Source organism: Amblyomma mixtum, chromosome 3 (assembly GCF_055824585.1).
Source record: "Amblyomma mixtum isolate Tamu chromosome 3, ASM5582458v1, whole genome shotgun sequence".
NCBI lineage: Eukaryota > Metazoa > Arthropoda > Arachnida > Ixodida > Ixodidae > Amblyomma > Amblyomma mixtum.
The window spans coordinates 269,616,115-269,639,792 of record NC_143014.1 but is presented as its reverse complement, the minus strand read 5'-3'; the positions used below and the strand labels follow the sequence as shown (position 1 = coordinate 269,639,792).

Sequence of the window (23,678 nt, the reverse complement as noted above, 5' to 3'; positions counted from 1 at the left end):
TACATTAAATGATGGCTATCCGAGGTAGTAAGCGAGCACGGCCTCGAGCGGCGATAATTTGGTAACGTTGGAAACGGGATTTTACCAACATACTTGGGTTGGGCAGGCTAAAACTAACAGCTACAACGAGAGCCAATTTACAAAAGAAGTCGGCAATCTTGTTTTAGAAAACACCGCAGTGCCCTGGGGCTAAGAAGGAACGGAGTGCTTTCACAATATAGGGTACCGAAAACTCAAGGGATAGGCTAAAAACAGGAATCTCTGATGTTTCGAGAGGTACTTAAAGTGAGAGTTAATCTGCGATAACGACGACCGTTGCAAGGAATGTTGCGAAAATCCAAGGTGCCAAAGATTCAGCCCAAAATATCCCCGTTATTTGTGGATACGTACGGAAAGTCTAAAAGAGCCTGAGACTAAATCCGGACTGCCGCCTCTTGGCTGCTGCCACATGCGTGTGGCGAGACGACAGATTTATGGGGGAATTTGTCAAGGTATTCCACGAGTACAGCACCATTCAGCATATTAGCAGCCAAGTGCCTCCCATTGGATGGAAGTGTGTGTTGTGTTGTGTTGGGTTTATTGGCGCATAAGCAGCTAAGGCTATCATGCGCCAAGAACAAGGTATGGAAAAAATATGCTTCAGCAGAGTTTGAAAACAAAGTGGATAAAAACGGTGGTGTAAAGGGCCTAAAAGTTATTTTTACTAACTAGATGAAGAAAGACAAGAATTTTAAAAAATGTCTGATAGCAGAAACTTTTGAAGGTTGGGTTACCTCCGCAGACATCCTTGGCTCGGCAAGGATTTCGAGGCTCCCAACAACTTAGATAAAGACCTCAGCCTCCTTCTCATGATTGAGAAAGCGGCTGAGGTGTATAATTGTATGTAGTGAAGCACAGGGTGAGTAGATTAGAGTTGATGAAGAATACTGGCTTCCCTTAAAAAGCTAAAAACACAGGGTATACTGACAAGTGCATCTTCGCCTAAAATCAATGCTGGATGAAAAGGAATGTGTTCTTTGTAAAAGGTAGTGAAATGTTTTTTCCTTAGTGATTCAAGTTCTGTACATGAGAATAATATGTGGTTTATTGTTAGATCATCTCCGCACTTTTCACAAACAGGTTTGTCTTCTTTTGTAAGTAGGAAGTTGTGTGTGAGATGTGTGTGTCCAATACGGAGGCGGCATAAAATAACTTCGATGATACGTTCTTGGTGGGAGCATGACTTCCATTCTTCTATAAATGGTTTAACTAAGTGGAGCTTATTATTACCTTCAATATTCCATTCAGACTGCCATTTATCTCTGAGCTTAAACTGTACTAACTTCATGCCATCTTTGTAGGGAAGAATTCTTCCATTGGATGGAAGAATATGGTCGTAAAAGAGAACCACCTCAGCATTTGAACAAACAACCCGAAGTGAAGAGATGAGGTTCACATTAAGCTTTGATAAGAGCATCTGTGCAAACACAAGCTGAGGGAACAGAAACCTGGTCATAAACAAGTGAAAAACAGAGGGATGCGAAACGAAAATAGGGGTAGCCACACCGAAGGTAGGCTCAGAAGACCACAGGAAGGTTCAGCCCTTGAGCGGTTGGAAGCGGGAGTCGGAAATGAGGGCCTCCAGGTAAAGGACAACCGTTAGAAAAGGCGTTAGATACGAATTTTGGGACTCCAAAGTAAAGACGAAAACCGCACCTTTGCAACTGGAATAAGTGCTGAGCATGTAATTTGGGTAACCAGAGATGAAGACACAACCGATTTCCAGTGTGGGCCTCACACAGCTAGCCTTATACGCAAAGAGCCTTCCCGCATTGCAAATTTTTTATTTCCTATCATGTCAGCCAAACGAGAGCACGGTTTTCTTTCACGACATTATTCTTTATGTGAGGCCACCAGTCGAATCTATAGGTTGGTACCACACAAGTAATTTACGAACTCCACCTATGGAATTCGGTCGATGTGATATATTATGGAGACGTACAGTGAGATATATGTTGCAAACACTACCACTGAGCTTTTCTTGAATAACACGACGCAGCTTTGGTCGTCGTCCTCGTCACCGGAGGCGCTCCTGCGTCGCGTGGTTCGGAAACGAAAGCCGTTTGTGAGCGTGCCGCGTGCTCTGGAGCGAGCTCGAGGATTCCAGAACCAAACAAGTAACGTCCACAATGCCCGGAAGCTCAGGGTTCAGAGCTTTCTTAGCCCGCCTGATTCGCCAGAGGATTTTTGCTGCACGGAGGGGCATTCGTGACCTCGACGATGAAGCCGGCGACGGAGGTTAGTGTCAGCCTTCTTTGTCCCTTGTGTACACTAAACTGCAAAGCTCCTTCTACTCCTGTAGTAATTAGTGTACCCTCATACTGCGCTAGTTCGTAGTTCGACTTTTCTACAGCTTACCGCTAGCGCACACCTTTCTGTGACGTTGGTCGACCGAGCGCGAGCAGTGCTTGCGCTGCGTTGAAGCGTGCTGCTGTTCTGCGCGGTTATTAGTGCCTCTACCGCTTTAATACGGGCCGTTGACTTCATGTAAAAGCAGTTCTCATCAGTCCCTTCGACCCTCGTCGCAATTCAGAGCAATAATCGCTATTATTCAAAAGGGGTCTCTTCAGAAGCGAAAACTTACGGTTAAGGCTAATCTCAGCGCAGTATACGGAATAGCTACACTGCTAATCTTCCTGGAGCCATCGTAAGAGTTGAAAAAATTCGTCCTAGATCCAGCTGAAAGCCAGGAGCGCTCAGGGCCAGCTAACATAGCCTACTTGGGCGGCTAGCCGATGAAACCGAAATGCCATTCCAAAGGGTTGAATAGGAAACTACGTTAATCCTTTGATTTGGGAGCGTTCTGCGTGATGAAGAGGAATTTAGGTCAAACTACAGTTACGATTAATACCTTCGTGTGCACTGCCTGGAGACGACAAAGAGACGCCCAGCACCTTTTTTTGTGCCATGCGGTGCTGTGTAGCTGATGCCTTGGTCTCATTCCTTTGATTGCCACAAAGTGCACTTTTATTTCAAAAATCATTATTCCAGAAATATGAAAGAAGCCAACAGCCACAGAAACCATGGGGCACAGGGGATTTTTTTTTAAATTAATTTATTTATTTTGTTGTGTTGGTCAATTTAGAATATTACTGAACATGTTATCGCTTAAAGCTAATTGATTAGAAAAGCAGAAGAAAAAACAACACTGCCGCCGGTGGGATCCGAACCCACGACCTCCGAATTACGCGTCCGGTGCTCTACCTCTGAGCTACGGCGACGGCTGTCAAATCTTCTGCTTTCGGGGGTATTTATGTTTACAAGTAACCTAACCTTGAGAGTGTTCATCAGCGCCACCCACGTTCATAAGCGGCGGACGTAGAACGTCCTGAGTTACCGCAGGTGTGACGTAGAGCGTCATCGAACGGAGAGGGTGGAAGCTGCGTGAGAACCCTCTTATGCTTCCTATGGAGTCAAGGCTGCCAGAACCGAGGCCCTCGCTAAGCAATTAAGCAAACAAGTGAAGGGGAATGAGGGGCTCGTTATAAATATGAAAGAAGCCAACAGCCACAGAAACCATGGGGCACAGGGGATTTTTTTTTAAATTAATTTATTTATTTTGTTGTGTTGGTCAATTTAGAATATTACTGAACATGTTATCGCTTAAAGCTAATTGATTAGAAAAGCAGAAGAAAAAACAACACTGCCGCCGGTGGGATCCAAACCCACGACCTCCGAATTACGCGTCCGGTGCTCTACCTCTGAGCTACGGCGACGGCTGTCAAATCTTCTGCTTTCGGGGGTATTTATGTTTACAAGTAACCTAACCTTGAGAGTGTTCATCAGCGCCACCCACGTTCATAAGCGGCGGACGTAGAACGTCCTGAGTTACCGCAGGTGTGACGTAGAGCGTCATCGAACGGAGAGGGTGGAAGCTGCGTGAGAACCCTCTTATGCTTCCTATGGAGTCAAGGCTGCCAGAACCGAGGCCCTCGCTAAGCAATTAAGCAAACAAGTGAAGGGGAATGAGGGGCTCGTTATAAATATGAAAGAAGCCAACAGCCACAGAAACCATGGGGCACAGGAGATTTTTTTTTAAATTAATTTATTTATTTTGTTGTGTTGGTCAATTTAGAATATTACTGAACATGTTATCGCTTAAAGCTAATTGATTAGAAAAGCAGAAGAAATAACAACACTGCCGCCGGTGGGATCCGAACCGATTATTCCAGAAAGATTGATAGCTTTGAGGCTTCAATATGGGGCCACAGATCGTGAGTAATTGCTCGTTAGACTTCTGCTCTGTGGGGGATTGTTTTAAAATATGGAGCAAATATGTCCTCGTTCCTTAATGTCTTTTTTTATAAAAACAGTCATTCTCGGGCGGTTACTACTTCGAGCTACCGCTTCGCGTAGCATGTCTGAACATCACTGAGGTTTAAATTGCCATTTACGCCGTGTTCAGGCAAAGGCGATTCACCTGACAGCATATAATAGTCCTTGGGACGTCTCTGCTACCCATTATGCGCGCAACGAACGCTAGTGTGTGGCAGTTTACTAGTACACTTTCGACGTGTCCCACGTAGAGCAAGCACACGCTTCCATGGTGCTGCGGTAAGTGCACTTCGACGATAGCTGTAATCCAAATGTCGTTGACTTCCACAAAGAATCCGGAGAACCATTTTGCGAATGTAAGCTGCAAGAAAGCGTTTACGTGGCGTGCTGAGCTCGCCATTTACGCATTCTCTTTGGTTGCCACTTAGCGCAACGTGACAACGTTCACAAGTCAGGCACACAGGACAACGGACTCACTTGTGAATGTTTTTATGCTGCGCTAAGTTGTGACCCAAAATAATGGACCCCGAGTAGCCCAGCGAAAGTTTTATTGAGGCATTGCTCCGGCGCACTCACCAACATTCACACGCGTCAAGAGCGCCTTGAGGGAGCACGGATGTTGGGCTTGTAACAACGCATTTCGTGCGCGGCCGCGAGAGAAATAGACATGGGCGCCTCTTTAAGGTCTCATTTTACGCTCAGCCGCCGTGGCTGTATCCAGGACCCGCTTTCGATGTAAGGAAACCGCGAGCCGCTCGAGAACGCACTCGCGTTTATTTTCGGAAGAGTGATTTTTACAGATCCTTCCAGTATGCAAGGGAGCTGCCAGTTTACACAGAAAGACAGTTTTCGGTTCTTCACTTAAGATGAAAATTACGTTTGGATATAGCACGACAGGACGTAAACTAATCAGAAAACAGGAAAACTTATGCTTGTCACAAAAAGCATGGAGTAACATAACGCTCAAACTTCGTTGCCTTTCGTGCTGCAGAGACCAATACGTTCTACAGTACATGAACCGTACGTGCGAACCGTGCGCGTCATTCCTGTTTTACAAACAGCACGAAAAAAACAGGCGAAGAGACGCAGGAGAAACCAAGGATAGGCGCTGGTGCTTGGACATGTTCCGCGAACTCACCCGTCTCGCTACTCTCGTGAATGCCATTCCTTGCTGCAGTAGGCAGCACACTTTCAATCTGGCGCACAGCAGCGCAGCCTCCCTGTCGCCTCGTGCTCATGAAGTCATCTGCTCTCCTTGCAGAAGAAGACACTGAGAGTAGGAGGCCGGCACCAGGGGGTTCGCGTGGCGAGGAGCCGGAGTCAGCAGACTCGGCCGGCCACGAAGAGACAAAAGGAGGAACGGCCACTGGAGGCGCATCAGATCAAGAGCCTTCCCTCGCGCCGAGAAATGAAGGTAAGCGTTCGTGATTCCTTGGACAGAACAAAATCATACTTGCAAATATCTCTTGTGAAAACGGCGCCGCCATTCTGGTCTGCCGTAAGTTAGAGCCGCCGCTGACGACTACTAGCCGCTGAGGGTGTCGCCCGGGTGGGCCACGGTGCAGGCTAAAATGCGCCCTTCGTGGTCGCTCGACTCAGGCGCGGCTGATGTCACTATCTAAGGTTTCAGGGTATCACATTCCTTTACCTCGCCCCGCCGCACATCGAAAGTAGAAGGCTACCCTACCATAAACAGCCCAACCTTGCCTGGTCAGCTAGCATACATTGTTTCAGTGAATTGGCTGTGAGCGGCGCCCTTACAAAGCCTCCGGGCAGTCCTCAAATACCTGAATAGATTCACGAGGTGCTCCTTAAAGGAGTTTCAAAAATATTGGTCCCCTGTCTTCTGACCGGACATAATATCGCTGAATTTGCCTGTGTCACCTATGCGCAAATGTTTAGGTAATTACTTACGAAAATGATATTGCAGAGGGAGGTACAAAGGACAGAATAAAGGGGATTGCTGCGCTGGGAAAGTCAGGACGCGACAGCCATATTCCTACCAAATATAGTCGCGTGGAGAGGAGCAACGCGGTACTCCTAGAATCTTGCAACCGACCCGAGGGGCTGTTGGCGGGCTCTTATTATGTTAGGGGGGGGGGCTCTTATTCTCACTTTAGGATGCTAAGACGGATAAGTGTTTCTGTTACACACCGTATTGCCAACATCCAATCCTTACGGGCGGCGTTCCACAGCAAATGAGTTTCAAGTTTAACCAAAACGCCCTTCGCTTTGCAGCAGAACCCGAACATCGCTGTCCTGATGCCGTAAAAGCTTCATTGAAACACGGTCAGAATATTCGTGTCCTGTTAGCTTCATGCGTAGTAAACACCCTACACATTGAGCTGCTAGCTTATGGAGCGGCACTGGCGAAGGACCTCGGTAAGGCGGTTACAAATTGTCTCAACTACGATGAAGCACGTTTCCTACACGCAGTGAGGTGGCGCAACATATTTTTGCAGCGAAAGCTGAGCTTGCTACGTTGTCCGACGTTTACAGTATTGTCCACATCAGTGCAGGTGGTCTTTGGCATAGCCGCTAGCAACTGAATGCTTTCCGCTGACCACTATTAAACAGTGATCTAGATTGACTTGGGCTATCTAAGCTACCCAGGTGTAGGCGCAGTCGTTATGTCGGGGCGATGTGAAGCTTGGGGTACTATCACTTCATTGTCGCAGTGAAGGACGCAACTTTGAAGACTCTTTATGTAGCGCCACATAGCGGTGTCGATCGCTGCGAAGCGTTTCATGCCTCTGTGACTCTATATACTCTCTCGTTTGCGGTAGGCAGCATTACTGAAACCCATGGGGTATACGGCGGCTATTTCTCGCTCAAGCTGAAAGTTGGTATATTAAAGGCTTAAGAAACCACTTTCGGGCTGCATGAACTAAAATAACCGTGCAAATATTCTTGAAGATTGTAAAGCACTCCTCCTGGGGACTTGACACACGCCCATAGACATCTGTCTTAAAGCGAAAAGCGCAAGCGCGCGGGCACACCACCCAAGTAATTCGGCACACAATGGAATGCACTGAAGTCCTTTTTAGCTTCGTTGGCACAAGTCGACCAGCATACGTGCGAATGCCTTCTGAACTGAAGATACCAGATGCGATGCCATTTCACTCCGCAGCTAGGTGCCCATGGCTCAAGACTCAAATGAACGAACCATACGGCAGGTCGCGGACGTCACGACGGCTTTTCAACATGGCATGTTCTTTTTAAATTGCCTCGCGCAAACTGCCTTTTAGGTTTCGTTTGCTTCAGCCAGGTAACATTCCATGTCAGACCGCTTCCCTAGCCATACACAACATCCTAATGCATCGTATTTTCTTTGTGCAGTCGTACCCTTTCGGCTGTTACAAAAACCATTATTCAGAACCCATTAGCTCCAATCCAGCCCCTCGTTAACTTAGGCCTAGCCTGAAACATAGACTGAGACATACGCCTAGCCAGTTGGAAGAATTGCACGAAACACGATCGGATAGGAGTAAAAAAAAAAACAGAGCATTCCACTTAAGGCCATATCGAGCACTTCGGTTACCCGCTATTTAGAAAAAGTTACGCTAGTATCCGTTCGGCTGTCAGTCACGTGCTAGACACATTTTTCCCTAACAGCTTATTGCGCGAACCATGCTGGGGGGTTAACTTATTGGCATAGACAAACTTCTTTCTGAGCAACAATTGAACTTAGGCGTCAGAGCGTAAAAATAAAGTTGTGGTGGACAGCGCGTCTGTAGGATGTGATTGCCTTACCTCCCGGTTGATAAACGCTTGTTCGGCAAAGGGAGGCATGACTACAGAATGATATGCGTCAAGGCTTTCATTTACAATACTGCTAGCGAAATCATACTAGTGCAAAGAGCAGCACATTGGTGGAGGCTATTGTGCGCGCAACAGTACGACGAGATACTCAAGATGGTTAATCTTTTCCCCGCTAACAGGGCGCTCCAGAAGAGCCAGAATTCCAGCGGTCACCAGCGGGTGACCACAACAATGGGCCAAGGCGCGCACGCGCAGAGTCTGTCGGGACAACTCTGGCGCTCAAGCCAGCAGCATATGTAGACGCTTCACTCATAAGCAATACACGTATGCGATAGCGGTCGTGGACGGAATAGGAAGAACTGTCAAGAGTAAATAGATACAAACAAAATATAGTGGAGGCTGCAGAAGCCGGTATTGAAAGCGCAGCCATCACTGAAGGCATGAAATTTATAATATTGGACTAGATGTCAGCATTAGGATGCTTCATATCGGGTAAATAGGATGGACCACAGTTAAAAAGAAGCTAATGGAACCAGAAACGCGTATGAAGCTTCTTTGGGTCCCTAGCGACGAGGCAAACCCTGGCAACGAAGCTGCCCATCTCTCAACCCGAGCAGATACTAACCGGGCGGGTGGGCAGCGTCATCCAACGGACCCAGATGAAATGAAATTGAGCTACATGGACAAAGAAGAAATGAACGGCGGCGCAACAAGGACACTAGCAAGAGATGGGACACCACATGCCCACAATAACAAGAGATGGGACACCACATGCGCACCTAACAAGAGATGGGACACCATATGGGAACGCACTTCCGGCGTTCAGCTGTAGTCCATTGGTTCCTTGAGCCGATAGCCGGGAGGTACGGATTTATCCACATATTCTGCGGACAGCGATGTCATTGTCGGCATCGCTGCATGATGGGACACTGTGTGTTGTCATATAGTTTTATTGCGAGCAAACTTTGTCTGTCTCTTGAATTGTGGTAATATACAACACGCCTGATCGCAGTTCCCACAGGATCCACAGAGAGGAGCCGAAGACAAGGCTGTTCTAATCCCACCCGGAGGATCTGTTACCGGTGTTTCAGGGCCGATCACCTCAGATACTACGCGGCGATGAGGAGAAGGGTAAGCGTTCAAAAGCACGTTTACGCATTTTTAACGTCAGATGGCAAAATGGAGAGTACAGTCGATAATCGTCATCTCTCATTGCAGTCAATGATAGAGAGGGCAGGCAGGTGGTTTTTTGACACACACAAAGTGAACAAAGCAGGGTAAAGTCTCAGGATGCTTGCCAACGTTTCGACAAATGTACTTTGAAAGATTTTGAACGTGAACAGATTAAAAAACATAAAAAAATCACTGCAGAGACTGCATTGCAGAAATGCGAAAGTATTAGCGTTTGCCACGACGTTGGTGGCTCCAAGTCGGCCCCTTTCAACACCTTCCACTCTCCGATCTCCGATGCTACCGCTCGACGATGTGTGCATTTTGTTGCTGTACTCTGGTTGGTTGTAGGCGTGACGTCATCAGACGTATGGATGACGTCACGCTCTCATGACATCAGATGGCCTGAATAATTAGCTACATTAATTAAACCAGTTAATTACCCACGTTATATACTAGCTTTATACAGTGGCATTAAGTACTACTGTTGTGTTCATTAATTAGCTGATTAATTATTGACTAATGTTATTGACCGATGACTATTGACTGACTAGATATTGTTTAATCATTGACTTAATATACTACACCATACCATGCCACCTGTCGCAGCTCCCCGTGTGGGGACATACAGCCTTTCAGGCCCATGTTTGCGATCTCTCCACCCTCCCCACCTCCTGGATTGATTTCTGCTGAGCTGGCACATATCTTTCTTCACTATGGCAGGTGAACCGGTTAATCCTCTTTAGCAGCCACCATACCTGGACAGATTTCACACCTGCCATCCTAACGCCGTTTACCCATCACGTCTTCCTCAGCCAGCCTTCCTCCTCGGAGTGAAGGCCCTATTCCTCTGCCAACGAGGAATGCTTCGCCCAGACGAAGACGTTGGCAAGCACCCCCACGTTTTCCCCTGCTTCGTTCACTTTGTGTGCATCACTGGAGTAAGTCGCGCGGGCAAGAAGTGGTGGCGATGCGGTTGACCTTGCTCCTCTGATGCCAAGCGGCGGTTCGCGGCTGAGTGGAATTTCCTAGAGACGCGTGGATGTCCGAAAGAGTCAACACGCCAAGAGGATTGATCTTTATGCCACATTCGCTTCAGCCCGTGTTCAGTAATTCGGCCCTGCGGAATAATTCGACGATCCCGAATACTTTGAGACGTCGGGTCCAAGCGGCGGTGAAGTACAAGCGTATCCATTTATTCGTCCTCAGTAACGTGCGTCACGGTCTGCATTATCTAGAACGCCATAACTGGACTCGAGAGTAGAAAATGCACTCCAACATCTCCTGTGCTAAAAATAGTGTGAAAAGGACGTCGAGAGCGAAAAATAGAGCACGGTTGACAAGCGCATTGAGGGGCATTCTCTGCACCTTAGAAAAAGAAGAGTGTGGCAAATTCCACACGAGAGCAATAGAGCCAAAATGAGCGTAAAACCATCACGACTTAGGACATTTCAGCGGGCCCAGCGCGAGGTTCAACTGATAACGTGTCGCCTCTTTCTACAGCCTGAGCTCCAGCACATGCCACGACACCATGCAACATTACGTACCAAGGTGGTGCCGAACAGGTGGTGGAACCTGAGTGTCCACTCCCCTGTTCTGTTACCTGCGTGCGAGAGCAAACGGATGGGTGGAAACAACGTTGTGCCGACGAGGGTGGGGGGGGGGGGGGGGGGCAGCTCGTAGTACTGGGTGCGTGGGGGGCAGCTTGTCCGCCGCAGCACCAGCATCAGCTCCAGGTAGGGGAAATGAGTCGCAGCGCGTTGGGAGTGCCGCGCATGCGTCGGGGGCTTGCTGGAGACACGCAGCATGACCCCTGACCAGCCGCAACGCTAGCCAGAGGCACGAATACTTTGCGGGAGGAGCAGCCAGACACGTCCGCTCTCCTCAGAGCTCTAGTGCGGGTCTTTTGCCTCCACACGTTTGTACTTAGGGGGAAAAGAAGCATGAGTTTAGCTTTGGATACAAAGGTGCAATTGAAAATGTGCCACCAGGCTGGCCATCCAAACGACGGCTGCGCACGCAACTAGTACATATCCGCCTGGCATAATTGATTGCGGCTGGGAAGTGCAGCGGACGCTACATGGCACGCATTCCAACTCTTAGGTAAAATAATTTCGGCAGAGCTTGGCTGAGTCGCTGCCAGCAATGCAAAGTTAACTACCCAGCTTCGAAGTTCATAGCTAATTTGATTTAAGGGAGTTTCTATCCAAATGAAAAAAAAATATATATTTTCTGCCACTGAAAAATGTCGGCGAGTGATAAAATAAACGAGCAAGCATGCACGGACTGCCAGTCAGTGCTTTGTTTTCACCCGCAGTGTGATATAAAACGTAGTCAACTTATCAAACAATAGCACTCCACACTCGTAGCTCTGCCTCCACGGTGTGGAAGTGGCCGCTATAGGCGTCACATTCTCCTGAATTCGCTTTCTGTTATTCCTGAGAATACATAATTGATTTTGCATGTGGTGAAGTGGCAGTTAACTAAGTACAGCTGCTTGTTCCCTTCCTGCAGTGCTGAAGCGCAGTATACAGCATCGTCCACACCACCCCTTCATCCCTGCGGTTCCTAGGCTGTACACGTCGGTAAAAATAAGTAACGAAGCTCAGGCACACGCAGCTCGCGTGTCGGGGGTGTTATCCCAATAGCTAAACAGGCGAGTGCGTAATGAAGCGTGCCAGCTCCTACTGCCCTGCAGTTTCCTATAGCTGTCCCTAATATCAGCACTAATGGTGAAGCTCGAGCACGGAATTGGCTCAATTTCCCTCTGTTTCATGATGAGGCGACAGGTATCCAAGGAATTCTTCACATAGTCGGCGCTTCGAAGATCGAGATATCAATTCGACTTCTACAAACACACGGGGGGGGGGGGGGGGGGAAGGGGGGCTCCGATTACGGGGCGAAAACAGAGAACAATTACTACGCCTCCTGTTTTCTTACCGGGAGCAGAGAGTTTAGCTTGCTCCCGCGTGGCAACCAAACGACAGCCTCGACGATCCGAACGAAGACGTTAAATGCTTTTTGTAGACGCAGATGTTCGCAATGTAGCAAAAACCTCGGTTTTCAGCCGTAGCGTAGCCTACTACAGCAATTGACGCCTGTAGCTGAGACGGCAGAGCAGCACACATCAAATCTTTTATTCTCACGCAGAATGTCGCTTGCACAACATAAATTGCTCTGCAGAAATGACGTGTCAGTCCACTGCCTTTGGCCCGCCACTACCCCGCTAGCCCACAATAGACTGCTAGCAGTGCGACGGAGTCACCCCTACAAACGCAGAAATCTATCCCATTACGTTGCGCGGAAGATTCATGACAAGTGAAGGGTATTAAAGGGCTCTCTTACCTGCCGCGGTGACTTCGTAGCTGCGACGTTCAGGTTCTCATCCCAAGGTCGCAACTCCGACCCCGGCCATGGCGGCCGTATTTTAATGAAAGCTAAATGCGGACACTCCCGTATACTGTGCGATGCAAGCGTACGTTAAATAACTCCAGGCGGACTATATTAATCCGGTACCCTCTACTGCGGCGCTGTCCCTTATAGAAAATGTATCTTTTCGGGACGTGAAAGCCCTGAATGTACGACTTTATTTCGATAGTTAAAAATAAAATTCATGGTTTGTTTGTTGATTATGCCACGGCGGAAGTGATGGCTGAATTATTCGATCTCTTCGATGCGAAACTATTCGTCGGATAGCACTATTCGCTTCCACCATAGATTTATCACTACTCCAACAAAGACAGTATAATAATGACAGCCGTAAAAAAAGCCTTTGCTGGAGTATGCACGAAAAATACATTTATATCCCGTCCTCTCGCGCGCGAAAGAAGCAGTATTGACACAAACACACGCAATAATAAAAATAGGCAGGACCCGCCGCGGTGGCTCAGTGGTTATGGTGCTCGGCTGGTGACCCTAAAGATGCAGGTTCGATCCCGGCCGCGGCAGCCGAATTTTGATGAAGGCGAAATTCTAGAGGCCCGTGTACTGTGCGAAGTCAGTGCACGTTAAACAACCCCAGGTGGTCGAAATTTCCGGAGCCCTTAACTACGGCGTCCCTCATAGCCTGAGTCGCTTTGGGACGTTAAACCCCAATAAACAAAACCGAAAACAGGCAGCAAATAACAATGAAACGTCATCTCTGTTTCTTGAATGCCCTGCTGTGTTTTCGTCGTGAGTGCTGGAAGTACGCAGAGCGCACTCATTGCTCTCAGTGGTTCGAAAGGAGCAGCGCACTACGCGATTTTGTAATAACCGATTGAGACACCAGGACACACTCTCTTCACGGTTCAACGGTGCGTTTTAAGAGAAGCGCAGAGCTTTGTTTAAGTATTTCTGAAGTCCGGCTATTTTGTATCGGGAAACAAAAAAAAATGAGCTAATGTGAGAAACACCTGGCACACATTGATCTTTTATTTTTTTCGAAATGTACCTGTGATGAGGGAAGAGGTGGGGGCGAGGTGGTGGTCCATTGTAAAAACGAAGTCAATGCGCGCAAAATGAGGTCATGACGTAAGAAATAATCACCCAGGATAATCGCCAAGTTTCAGTGAGCCTTCCGGAGCTTTATCCGAAAAGGGCTGTGAATTCGTGGCTTAGGGGGCACGTGGCACAATTTTTACCGGCATGTATGCTACGTTTCTTTATTTCCTACATTGGGAAATTTCAAGTGGATGCATATATATATATATATATATATATATATATATATATATATGCTTCGGTTCTCTCAATTTGCATCCTGTCAGAAGTTAGCGCTCATCTTCCGTCCTCTCGTCTTTCAACTGCTTTAGATTTGTGCGCTACGATTCACTCCTCACACATGTAAACCACAAACGCCACACATTACAGCCAGGGTTGCAGTAAAAAAATATACTTCCTGATTTGTGGTTCTCCTAATACTCGGAACACGAATTCTATTCCTGAATTGTTGTTCAAAAAAGGAGCGTTTTGGAGTTTAGCTATGGCCGCGACCTTCAATGCGTGGGGCCTCTAGCTCTTCTGAGCGGATGCATAATGCAGTCGGTGCAAAATATAGCGAATTATTGATCTTTGTTTTGCCATTAGCGACCGCATAGAAGGGTTTTCAAGCTTAAGTTTTTCCCTGTTCACTGACGGCTGCTCATGCCAAATAATTTTAATGAGAGTTGTACTAAGAAACCGGTTCCACCAAGGAAGGATGGAGCCTGCGGAAGACTGTACGCATTCAAGCGCGTTGATGTGTACAGAGGGAGGCGTATTTTATACTTGTTCCGCCTGCTCAGGTACCAGACTAACGTATGTTTCACAAACAGCCTCTTTAAAACGCCTTTGTAAAAAACTTAAAGGGCAACTACCCACCTCCTTGTCGCAAAAATTTCTACCTCTCTTCTAGCAAGGCATGGTCCCCGGAAGGCGCGGCCGCAAATATTTTTTGAAAAGACTCATAAATAGAGTAATTGCAGCCGTTGCATTCAAGCTACCTCGCCATGTTCCTCTGCTTCCATTCCCTCTGAGATTTTTCTCTCTCGCGCCTCGTTGAGTAGGCTCCTCCGCAAGGGAATATCGCTCTTCCTCCTCTGATGCTATGGCGGAAGGCGTGGTGTCTGGTGGAGTGCGTCACATGTCTACGCCATGGCCCCGCCTTGAAAGGAATTTTAAGGCGGAAGCCTTTTAATGCCTCATCGTCGTAAGCAGGAGTTGCCGACAGAAATGTCACACTTTTCAATTGGTCGAAATGGTCGTGACATCAGTGCGCGAATTTCAAACGGGCTAATTGTACTTTTGCTGGTAACCACGGAACCAATTAATGGGATGGTATAGTGATTGTCTGAGTAAGTCGGAATGAGGTTAGTTAATTGCTTAATTGACCAAGTAGCCTAACTAACCTTTCTAGTGAGACCAGATAAATAAATGAAACCGAGTAGGAAATTGGTCCAGTTAAGGAATCGAACCAGGGCCTAGAGACGAGTACGCTACTACTCCGCCATGCCAGCTCGATGGTTTAGAGTGAACAAAGGCGCGTCTAGTAAATAAGGTGTCTTCGTTCACTCCCATCTTCCTCCCTTCCCGTTACGGCGAGGTTCAGGTGTCGGAGCCCGCCCCACGGAGAGCGAGCCAGTCACAGCGTGAGCTCGCTTCACGTGACCCGCCGCTTGCTTGCTGCGACCAAGAGATGGCGCTGGCGAGCGTCCCGGCTTCGGCGGCGATGCGCGGGTGCGTGCGTAGGGCGCTGGCGCGAAGAAATTGCTGCTCGCTACTCAGCGATAGAGCAAAAGCAGTGAGCAGCGAGCGCCCACCCAGCGCCTGCTCTGGCCCACCCAAACTGGTTTGCCGGTGTCCGGCGCCTCTTAAGATTAGAACACAAATCCGTTCCGTTGCGGCCGCGGTTCCCTCCTCCGTCGCCGCCGCGCCGTAGAGGAGACCGGCTGTGAGAATCAGGCTTTAGAGGTGAAGCTTAACATCTCAACCACACATCAGTGACACAAGGAGCCCCACCGCGCTTAAGGCTTCCGGCTCACCGCACTTTAGGTCATCAAAGCGCCCCCCTGAATTTTTTTCTTGGTTTTTGCTACCCGGTCTGTTAAGGGGGGGGGGGGGGGGTCGCCCAGTACCCTCTCTACTTTGCTCTTTGGGGCTCCTAGCGGTGTTTACACGCGTTGTTTTCTGGTCCTTCCTCAGCTCAGTTGTTTTTTTTTTGCTTATTTGAAGCTTTTTTTTTTACCTTGTCCACTCCCTTCCCTGCCCTTCCTGGTTGGGTATGCAACAGAACTGTTTGACCCCTGTCTTTTGCCAACCTGTGTTCGTCCCCCGCTTCTCCATCGTCATTGTGGATTACTTGGTGCACGTGCTTTTGCTGCCTTGCTCCTCTGTGCTCATACATGTTTAGCCGCACTCCATACCTTCCGTTTTGTCTCAGGCTGCTTGTCCTTGGCGACGTTTTTTTTTTCGGCGGCAGGCCTTTGAGAAGTCAACACATGTGTGGTTTCTCCCTGTGATTTTGATGTTTTGGTTTTTTAAAGCTATTTTTTGCTGCTTCTAACGCCCTCTGCAGTCTTGCCCTTTGTCGGGCTCTCTTTCGGCTCCTCGATCTACGAAATAAATGTCCAATGGAAGGCCTGCGCCGGCCATGTCTGTCATTGTGTCCTGTCTTTCCCGCGCTACTGCCCGAAGTTGTCAGCGGACTCTTGCTTGTCATTGGGATTCGAAAGTTCGCGATCATCCTCGCACTGAAATGGACCCCGCCGTGCGTGAACGGCTGCAGAGGCTGGCCCCTACAAGTGAACCCGTACGGCGACACGCACGCAGTCGGCCGGAGTGAAGTGTCTTCCGCAAACCACCACATTCTTTACCGTTGTGTCTGGAAGGCCGATGCGTTGGAGCTAGGCACGACAGAACTCATAATCTCCTGGCAATCTGTGCCAGAGCTTTGTTCAACTCAAGTCGCTGCGTGCGCATCCAACAACGAAACAGCGTCGTTGCATTTTCGCCGCACACTGAAAAATCGAGAAACGCAATCAGCTCGACCATTTCACCATGTCAGCTAGTGCATCCTTTCATACACGTCTTTTTTCGTCAGCGTCATCCCTAATTAGCGAGCACCCTTTTCATGCCTGCATGTTTTTTTTTCTTTTCTCGTGAGGCCTCCCCACCGTATTACGACCGGAGGGGCGGAAGTCCCTTTCGTTCGGAATGCACGGCTGTGCGCGAACCCGGGAACAGTCCGGCATTTCTTGGAAAGCAATCCTGTGCACTTGTGGGCTTCTCTGTGTGTATTGGTGTGATCTCTTAGTTTGCGACATTTCTTTTTAACGGAGCCGACAGAAACCAAGACAGCGGCAGTGTAGACAAGATAAACGAGCGATAAGCAGTATGCGTGCAGAGCGGTCGAGTGTGCGAGAGAGGGAAAGGCTCTACTACACACGACACGGCATACCAACAGAACACTCTCAAGCATATATGGACTGGAACTAGTAACTAAAACCTTGCTTTGGGGGGCTTGCATGGAGGAAAAAAAAAACTGTGGCAGGGGGTAGGGAGGGGAAACCCACTCTCTTCGTTTTACTATATTTTTACTTTTCGTGACTAGGCTTCAAGGCTGTACCCTCTCCTCAGGTTTTTTTTCCCCTCCATGCGGGCTTGTAGGGGTATGCGAAAACGGAAGGCGCTGCGGAAAGCGTGCGCTCAACGAGCAGACGACGCGACGGACCGGCTAGGCCCACCCTTCTCCCGTCAGTCAGAACGACGCACCAATGAAAGGCATTTAGTGAAAGCTTTCAGTATGACTTAAACCCGAAGGCTCGGGAGCCAGAGCAGAGGATGAGGATGTTTGCGTCTCGAAGGAAACAACGAACGAGCTTTGATTTCAATTTCTACAGCTTTTCGGGGAGTGCATGGCTTTAGTATTTTGAAGAGGTTATCTTCGATGCCTCATCTGTGCAGTGGGCTTGTTTTTCAAAAATGTCCAGACCCCTGGTCCATTGTCCTTTAAGATCGTCTAAAATAAGAGCCACACCCGCGTTTCGAACCATGCTATCAGCAATATACCATCAAGATGTCTTCGCGCGTAGAGGCCTGTAAGCAAAAAATGTCGATCGCTTTTGAGCACAGATTAAATAGTGATTCTCCATTGTACAGCTAACGTGCACAAATTCATCAGTTTAAAAGGTCATGCCATTATCGTAGCATCAATATTCTGGCTTACTAGCCTCAAAAGCATATAGGAATAGCCACAGGATTCGCAATCTAGTCGCAATCAATCGAGGCTTGCGGCCTTGAATTCCCCACTTTTAGAATGAAAACAACCCCTGTTACTAACTGAAAGCTCCGCTGGCTATTTAGGTGCAAACTGCTCAGCATAACGCCCCACAAGCGGCATTCGTTTGTCGTTTCTTCTTCTTTCTGATAAATCATCTTACATCTAAAGAAATATGATTATGCGACTAATTTTAAACTCTCATTAACACCGCCATTACAAAAAAATCGGTGTGCTTTCCTTAGTTTCAGTGAGCGCTAGCTTCTTTCATATCTGTCGCTTGAAATTAAGAATAGGACGAGCATCAGTAGCGGCATCATCTTTCCGTCACCCCTTGGGCCTTCCGTACTCGTTAATATACAGGTTGTCCCAGCCAACTTTGGTCAGGGTTTAAAAATATGCCGAGGCACTCTAAGACGATAAGACCAAATGCATGCAGCTGGCTATTGTATATGAAGCAAGTTACAGTAATTTTATGTTCTGCTTCATTGCGGAATTAATCAAAATTAATTAACCAACTTCGTAACTTATGAAGTGAGGCAAAAAATCCCAATGATAAAGTTCTACGGTCCACAAAATGCCCGATTAAGCACATTGTATCTTTCCATCTTTCACGTATTGCTTTTTTCCCGCTCACTGCAGGTGCCTTTATCGCTTTCATTAGCGTAAATCGCCGAGCCATCACCTGCGTTGCTGCACTGTCACCTTTTATGCGGCAGCGCACCCGGCAAATGATCGGCTCGTTTATATGTGGGACGTTTGAGAGCACTGCAATCGGAGCGCGCAAGCGGGCATGCCACGTGGTATTTTTTTTGTATTCGGTGGGCATCTGCAGTTGCCTAAAAAAAAATCTAATACGTAAAAGATTGAAAGTTAGAAATTGTTCAATAGGACGTTTTGAGGACTATTCTACAACTTTCTTATTGGAATTTTCGGCTAACCTCGCTCCTTCCGACGCTGGTTAACTAATCTCGACTAATTATGCAAATAAGCAAAATACAAAACATAGTGTGACTTGCTCCACACAACAGACAGCAACATGCATTCGATCGTGTCGTCTTAATGTGGCGCCGCCGCGGTGGCACAGTGGTTATGGCGCTCGGCTGCTGACCCGAAGGACGCGGGTTCGATCCCAGCCGCGGCGGCCGAATTTCAATGAAGGCGAAATTCTGGAGGCCTGTGTGCTGTGCGATGTCAGTGCACGTGAAGCCGCCGCGGTGGCTCAGTGGCTATGGTGCTCGGCTGCTGTCCCGAAAGACGCGGGTTCGATCCCGGCCGCGGCGGTTGAATTTCTTTGGAGGAGAAATTCGAGGCCCGTGTACTGTGCGATGTCAGTGCACGTTAAAGAACCCCAGGTGGTCGAAATTTCCGGAGCCCTCCAGTACGGCGTCTCTCATAGCCTTAGTCGCTTTGGGACGTTAAACCCCATAAACCAAACCAAACCAGTGCACGTAAAAGAAACCCAGGTGGTCGAAATTTCCGGAGCCCTTCACTACGGCGTCCCTGATAGCCTTAGTTGCTTCGGGACGTAAAGCCTAATAAACCAAACCAAACCGTCTCAATGTGCGTCAGCATATTGTTACACCATGGCCTAAGTTAGCTGGGACACTCTGTGTGTGCAGTTTGCCAAAAGGACCGCCTTTCGCATTTCAAATGTTTACCGCATTAGATTGGAGGCTACGAGCGCGAGGAGTCGGCTTCTGATTGACTCTCGGACGCGTTGAACAGGAGGCATGGGCAAGCCACCTTCTCGCGTTCGCTGCCATTTTCCGGGATGCGAAGCACTGCCAACGTTTTGCGGGTTTGCACCTGTTCGACGAACTTGGCGCCGCTGGAGGCTCGCTGCTTTTCTTTTTACCCTCCCAAAAGAGATTAGACGGCGGCCTGAGACGCCTTGATCTTTCCTAGGCTAACTTCCTGCCTGCCGCACCCGAAACCTTGAAAAGAAATCCGAAGCCGAGCGTTATCCTACGTATAATTTTGAGCTGCGCACTGGTGAAAGCGACAATGAGATATGAATGTGGTGGAGAGACGGTGGGGCACCTACAATTTTGTAGTTACCATGGGATCAAAGCTGCTAGCTTATAGCAAAACGAATCGCAGTAAGCAGGCAACCTTGCGGTGCATGTTTCCGCTTCATGTACGGATAGGCGGAAATAGTACTCATTTAGCGCACCGGAGGACACGTATTAGCGTAGACGCATACCGGTTTACCGCACACCTCCTGCGCGCACGCAGTTGCGTGGGCGCGGCCGGGCGGCGCCACTGCGCGCGCACAGCCGGCGTCCAGCATACTGCTATACGTCTATGCTAATACGTCTCCGGAGGGCTAAAAGCGTCTATTAACTGACACCTTTTAAGAGCAGAATATAAATTAGCATTTTGCTCAATCGAGGTTTGGATATTCTTTATTCAGTAACTACTGTTCGTGCCGAAAATATTAATATATAATTTTTCACCTAATCCGCACAACATACCTCATTCGCCTGAGGCGCAGGCGACATCTCTTAAAAGGTGTCGCAGATTCCTTTAAGCAGGCATGATGTTAGCAGCGTGGGTTCCGTCGCTAACAGATGTTTATGGTGTCTGCTGGCAGCATGGAGCAAAAATAAACGAGCACATGCGGGACACGCTGCACAGAGAACAGAAATCTGAAGACCGGTGAAGCCTGACGGACGATATCGCGAATTCCGGGCGCTGGCGCTGCACCATGGGGCTCGACGTCAGCTCTGAGCGTCTTGAGACTCAACTTCGGATGGAGCGCTCGCAAATGGGCTATCGCTTTTTTCGCTATCGTATTGTGACGCCGGTCCATTGCGCTTTTAGAGACAAACTCCCGCGTATCGTCACAACGGCAGCTTTGTTTTCTAACCTGCGCATAAGCTCGCATGCTAGTCAACTGTGAGCCGGCTGGGCAGTTGTGTTCAGCTGATTGTTTGATTGTGATAGTGATTGTGTTGGGGTGGTGTACTGCCAGCAGTGTTTATCTAATTACGATCGAGATGCCCAACGATACTGTGGATTATTTAATTGCACTAGTCGAACAGTACCACCCCCTCCCCCCTCAGCAGCATGCGCCAAGACGACTTCTCGAGCAGCCCGCTTGCTCTGATGCGATTATTGCTGCTGACATCACTTCCACACTCGCAGTCGATCATTGTCTTTGTTGTGAGGCGGCGGGAGGCCGTACCGCACGAGAAGCGAGGAGGTTAGCGGTTGGAGAATTGCATGGAGGAAAAAATAACTCCATGAGAATGGCCCCTCTGTCCGCTCTGGCGTGAGTTCTCGCAGTCCTCCATGTGTATGCGAGCAGCTGGCTGGGCGACCGGGACGTATATCGTAACGTGACTGTCTCGCCCGCAGCGCCGTCCGTCGTGTGCATCTTCTGCCTTTGAGACAGCAGCGTAAGCTCCAAGATAACTGCAGGCAGCAGGCGCCGCAGATATTCTGGTGGGCGCATGGGATTTGTAAATTTACGGGGGCATGTGAGGTGGCCACAGCCGGTGCTAAAGAGGGCCACTGGGGATGTACGGAGAGGGTTTTGTCCTGCAGCCGAGGTAGCCGCGCTGAAGATGATGACGGTACCTGAAGTACAACATACAACACTTTTTCTGCAGTAGTAACAAGTTCGAAGAATTTTCGAATATCATCGTGTTCGAACGTTTTCAGGCCATCGGGTTTGCGGCTAGGCCGTTTAGGGGAGCGCCATTGGCATGCGCGCCTGTAAATTGTATATTATGCGATTTAATGTCCGGAAGCGATGCATTGACTATGAGGGACGCCGTAGCGCAGGGCTCCGGATTAATTTAGACTTCATAGAGTCACTGAACATGCGCTGGCATCGCCTAGCTCTCGGGCGCTTTTGTACTTCACCTCCATTGAAATACGGCTGCCGCGGCCGGGATCGAAACCGCGCCCTAGGGATCGGGAGCTGAATGCGAAAGCTGCTTAGTCACAGCGGCGGCTGTCCGAAGCTCTGTGTTGGGCGGGTTGGTGACATGCCGAACAACAGCGCACCGTCTCTTTTTTTTTGTGCCGTTGCTTGGAGCAGGACAGATCTGCAGAAAGCTGCGAAAGATTTGGAGCGAGGAGTTGCGCACAAAACGTGCAACAAGACGCATGAGGAAATCTTGCCCAGCGCCTCCTCTGTAAAAATAGAGGAGGCGCTGCCGTGGCAGCTCTCGAAAAAGACGGGGCATTGACCGCACTGGTGCGTCTGAGATGCGAATGAATGCAACAGGCCGATATGAACTTGGGGGTCTGACTTGAGAAATTCGCGGCGTAGCGAAATGCTGCCTGCAGTCAGCAATGAAGAAGGGGGCAGGACAGGTGCTTAAGTACGGCGGTAGGGAATTTGAACACGTGCGAAAGGGACGAACTCGTGCTTTGACAAATGTTGTAAGGTATCCTAGCCTTTCAACAAGTTTTAAAGGTAGAACAGCAAAAACAAAAACCAAGAAATTAGAAAAATTAGAGCAGACCGCGCGAGAGCATGCTGAAGCAAATGCAGAGAATGAGTGTACCGGGTTTTTCCAAGGTGTTTAAGTATACTATATCTCTGTATACCCTTCGGATATACACTTAAGGCATGTTTATTGGCGTGCCCGAACGTCGTGTGACATGTGGATCTTTCATAGATTCCGATTCCAACTCGCCTCTGGCTTTATCAGCAACAATGTCTTTGTTAAGCAGTGGCATGCAGCAGCATTGTGTACTTTGAACACGTAACCATGCTCTGCCCCTCAGTGCACTATCCCTGAACTGGAGACGCGGCTACTGCTTGCATGTCAAGCACCAAACCATCGAAAGGGCACAGGAACAACGCACCGCTGTAACGCGCTAGCGTCTTCGGGCCATAATTTGACATTTCAAGACTGTGTTTCCCTTTCAGTGTCATTACTCTGTGCGACCATGTGCCAATGAATAACAATATCTGCTGGGATAGTTGCTTGCGATCCATATATATCAGCAGCGCAAACGCAGCTTACATAGCGGTTAGTGTTATTCAAGTATATTTCTTGCTTAGTAGCGCTCTGTCCTATCTGCATCTTTTTCCTGATTGTGTTCGCGCTGCTGATACATATGGATCGCAACCGACTAGCCCGGCAGATCGTGGTATTCAAGTACATTTCTGATTCAGCGCTGTGCCCTATCCGGAACATTTTTCTGATTGTGTTCGCGCTGCTGATACATATGGATCGCAACCAACTAGCTCGGCAGATCGTGCTATTTAGGTGCAATTATTGTTCTGTGCTCTTACCTATCTATATTTTTCATGATTTGGTTCGCGCTGCTAATACATACGCAAAAAATGGTTGTGCGGTCTCCTACACTGCGTGCATGTTTTCTTAATTTTTTTTCTTGTGCACTGCTCGAATTATTGGCAAACGTGGTACCACACAGATCCTGTTTTCTTTCGGGGTTTGCGGCGCAGGCACACCCTTTCGACGCCGACTTTGACGAAATTTATGGTCACTGAGGTCATTGTATAGGTGCTAATTGCGACTGAGAAGATTGGAATGAAACTGCTTATTTAACGTTGATCTTTTTCTGACACTAATTATTTAACACCATTCACCGTGAATCAAATTTCGCGTACCTGTTTTAGCGTAACTATCACTTGAGAATGAAAGAAGAAACACGTCACTGGACGCATTGCCTTTAGAGGCGCATGAGCTGGTGTCAGCCACTAGTGTTA

At 48.4% G+C, this 23,678-nt stretch overlaps 1 protein-coding gene across 1 annotated transcript in view; it reads left to right on the top strand.

The window, feature by feature from the left end:
* Positions 1-9,208, top strand: part of LOC149354714 (uncharacterized) — a 94,509-nt gene extending 85,301 nt beyond the window's left edge. Inside the window, exons 2-3 of the mRNA XM_089576027.1 lie at positions 5,576-5,728; positions 9,089-9,208. Of these exons, the coding sequence (XP_089432153.1) occupies positions 5,576-5,728; positions 9,089-9,199 (264 nt within the window). The 3' untranslated portion in view covers positions 9,200-9,208. The remainder of the gene's footprint in view (positions 1-5,575; positions 5,729-9,088) is intronic.
* The last annotated feature ends 14,470 nt before the right edge of the window (positions 9,209-23,678 follow it).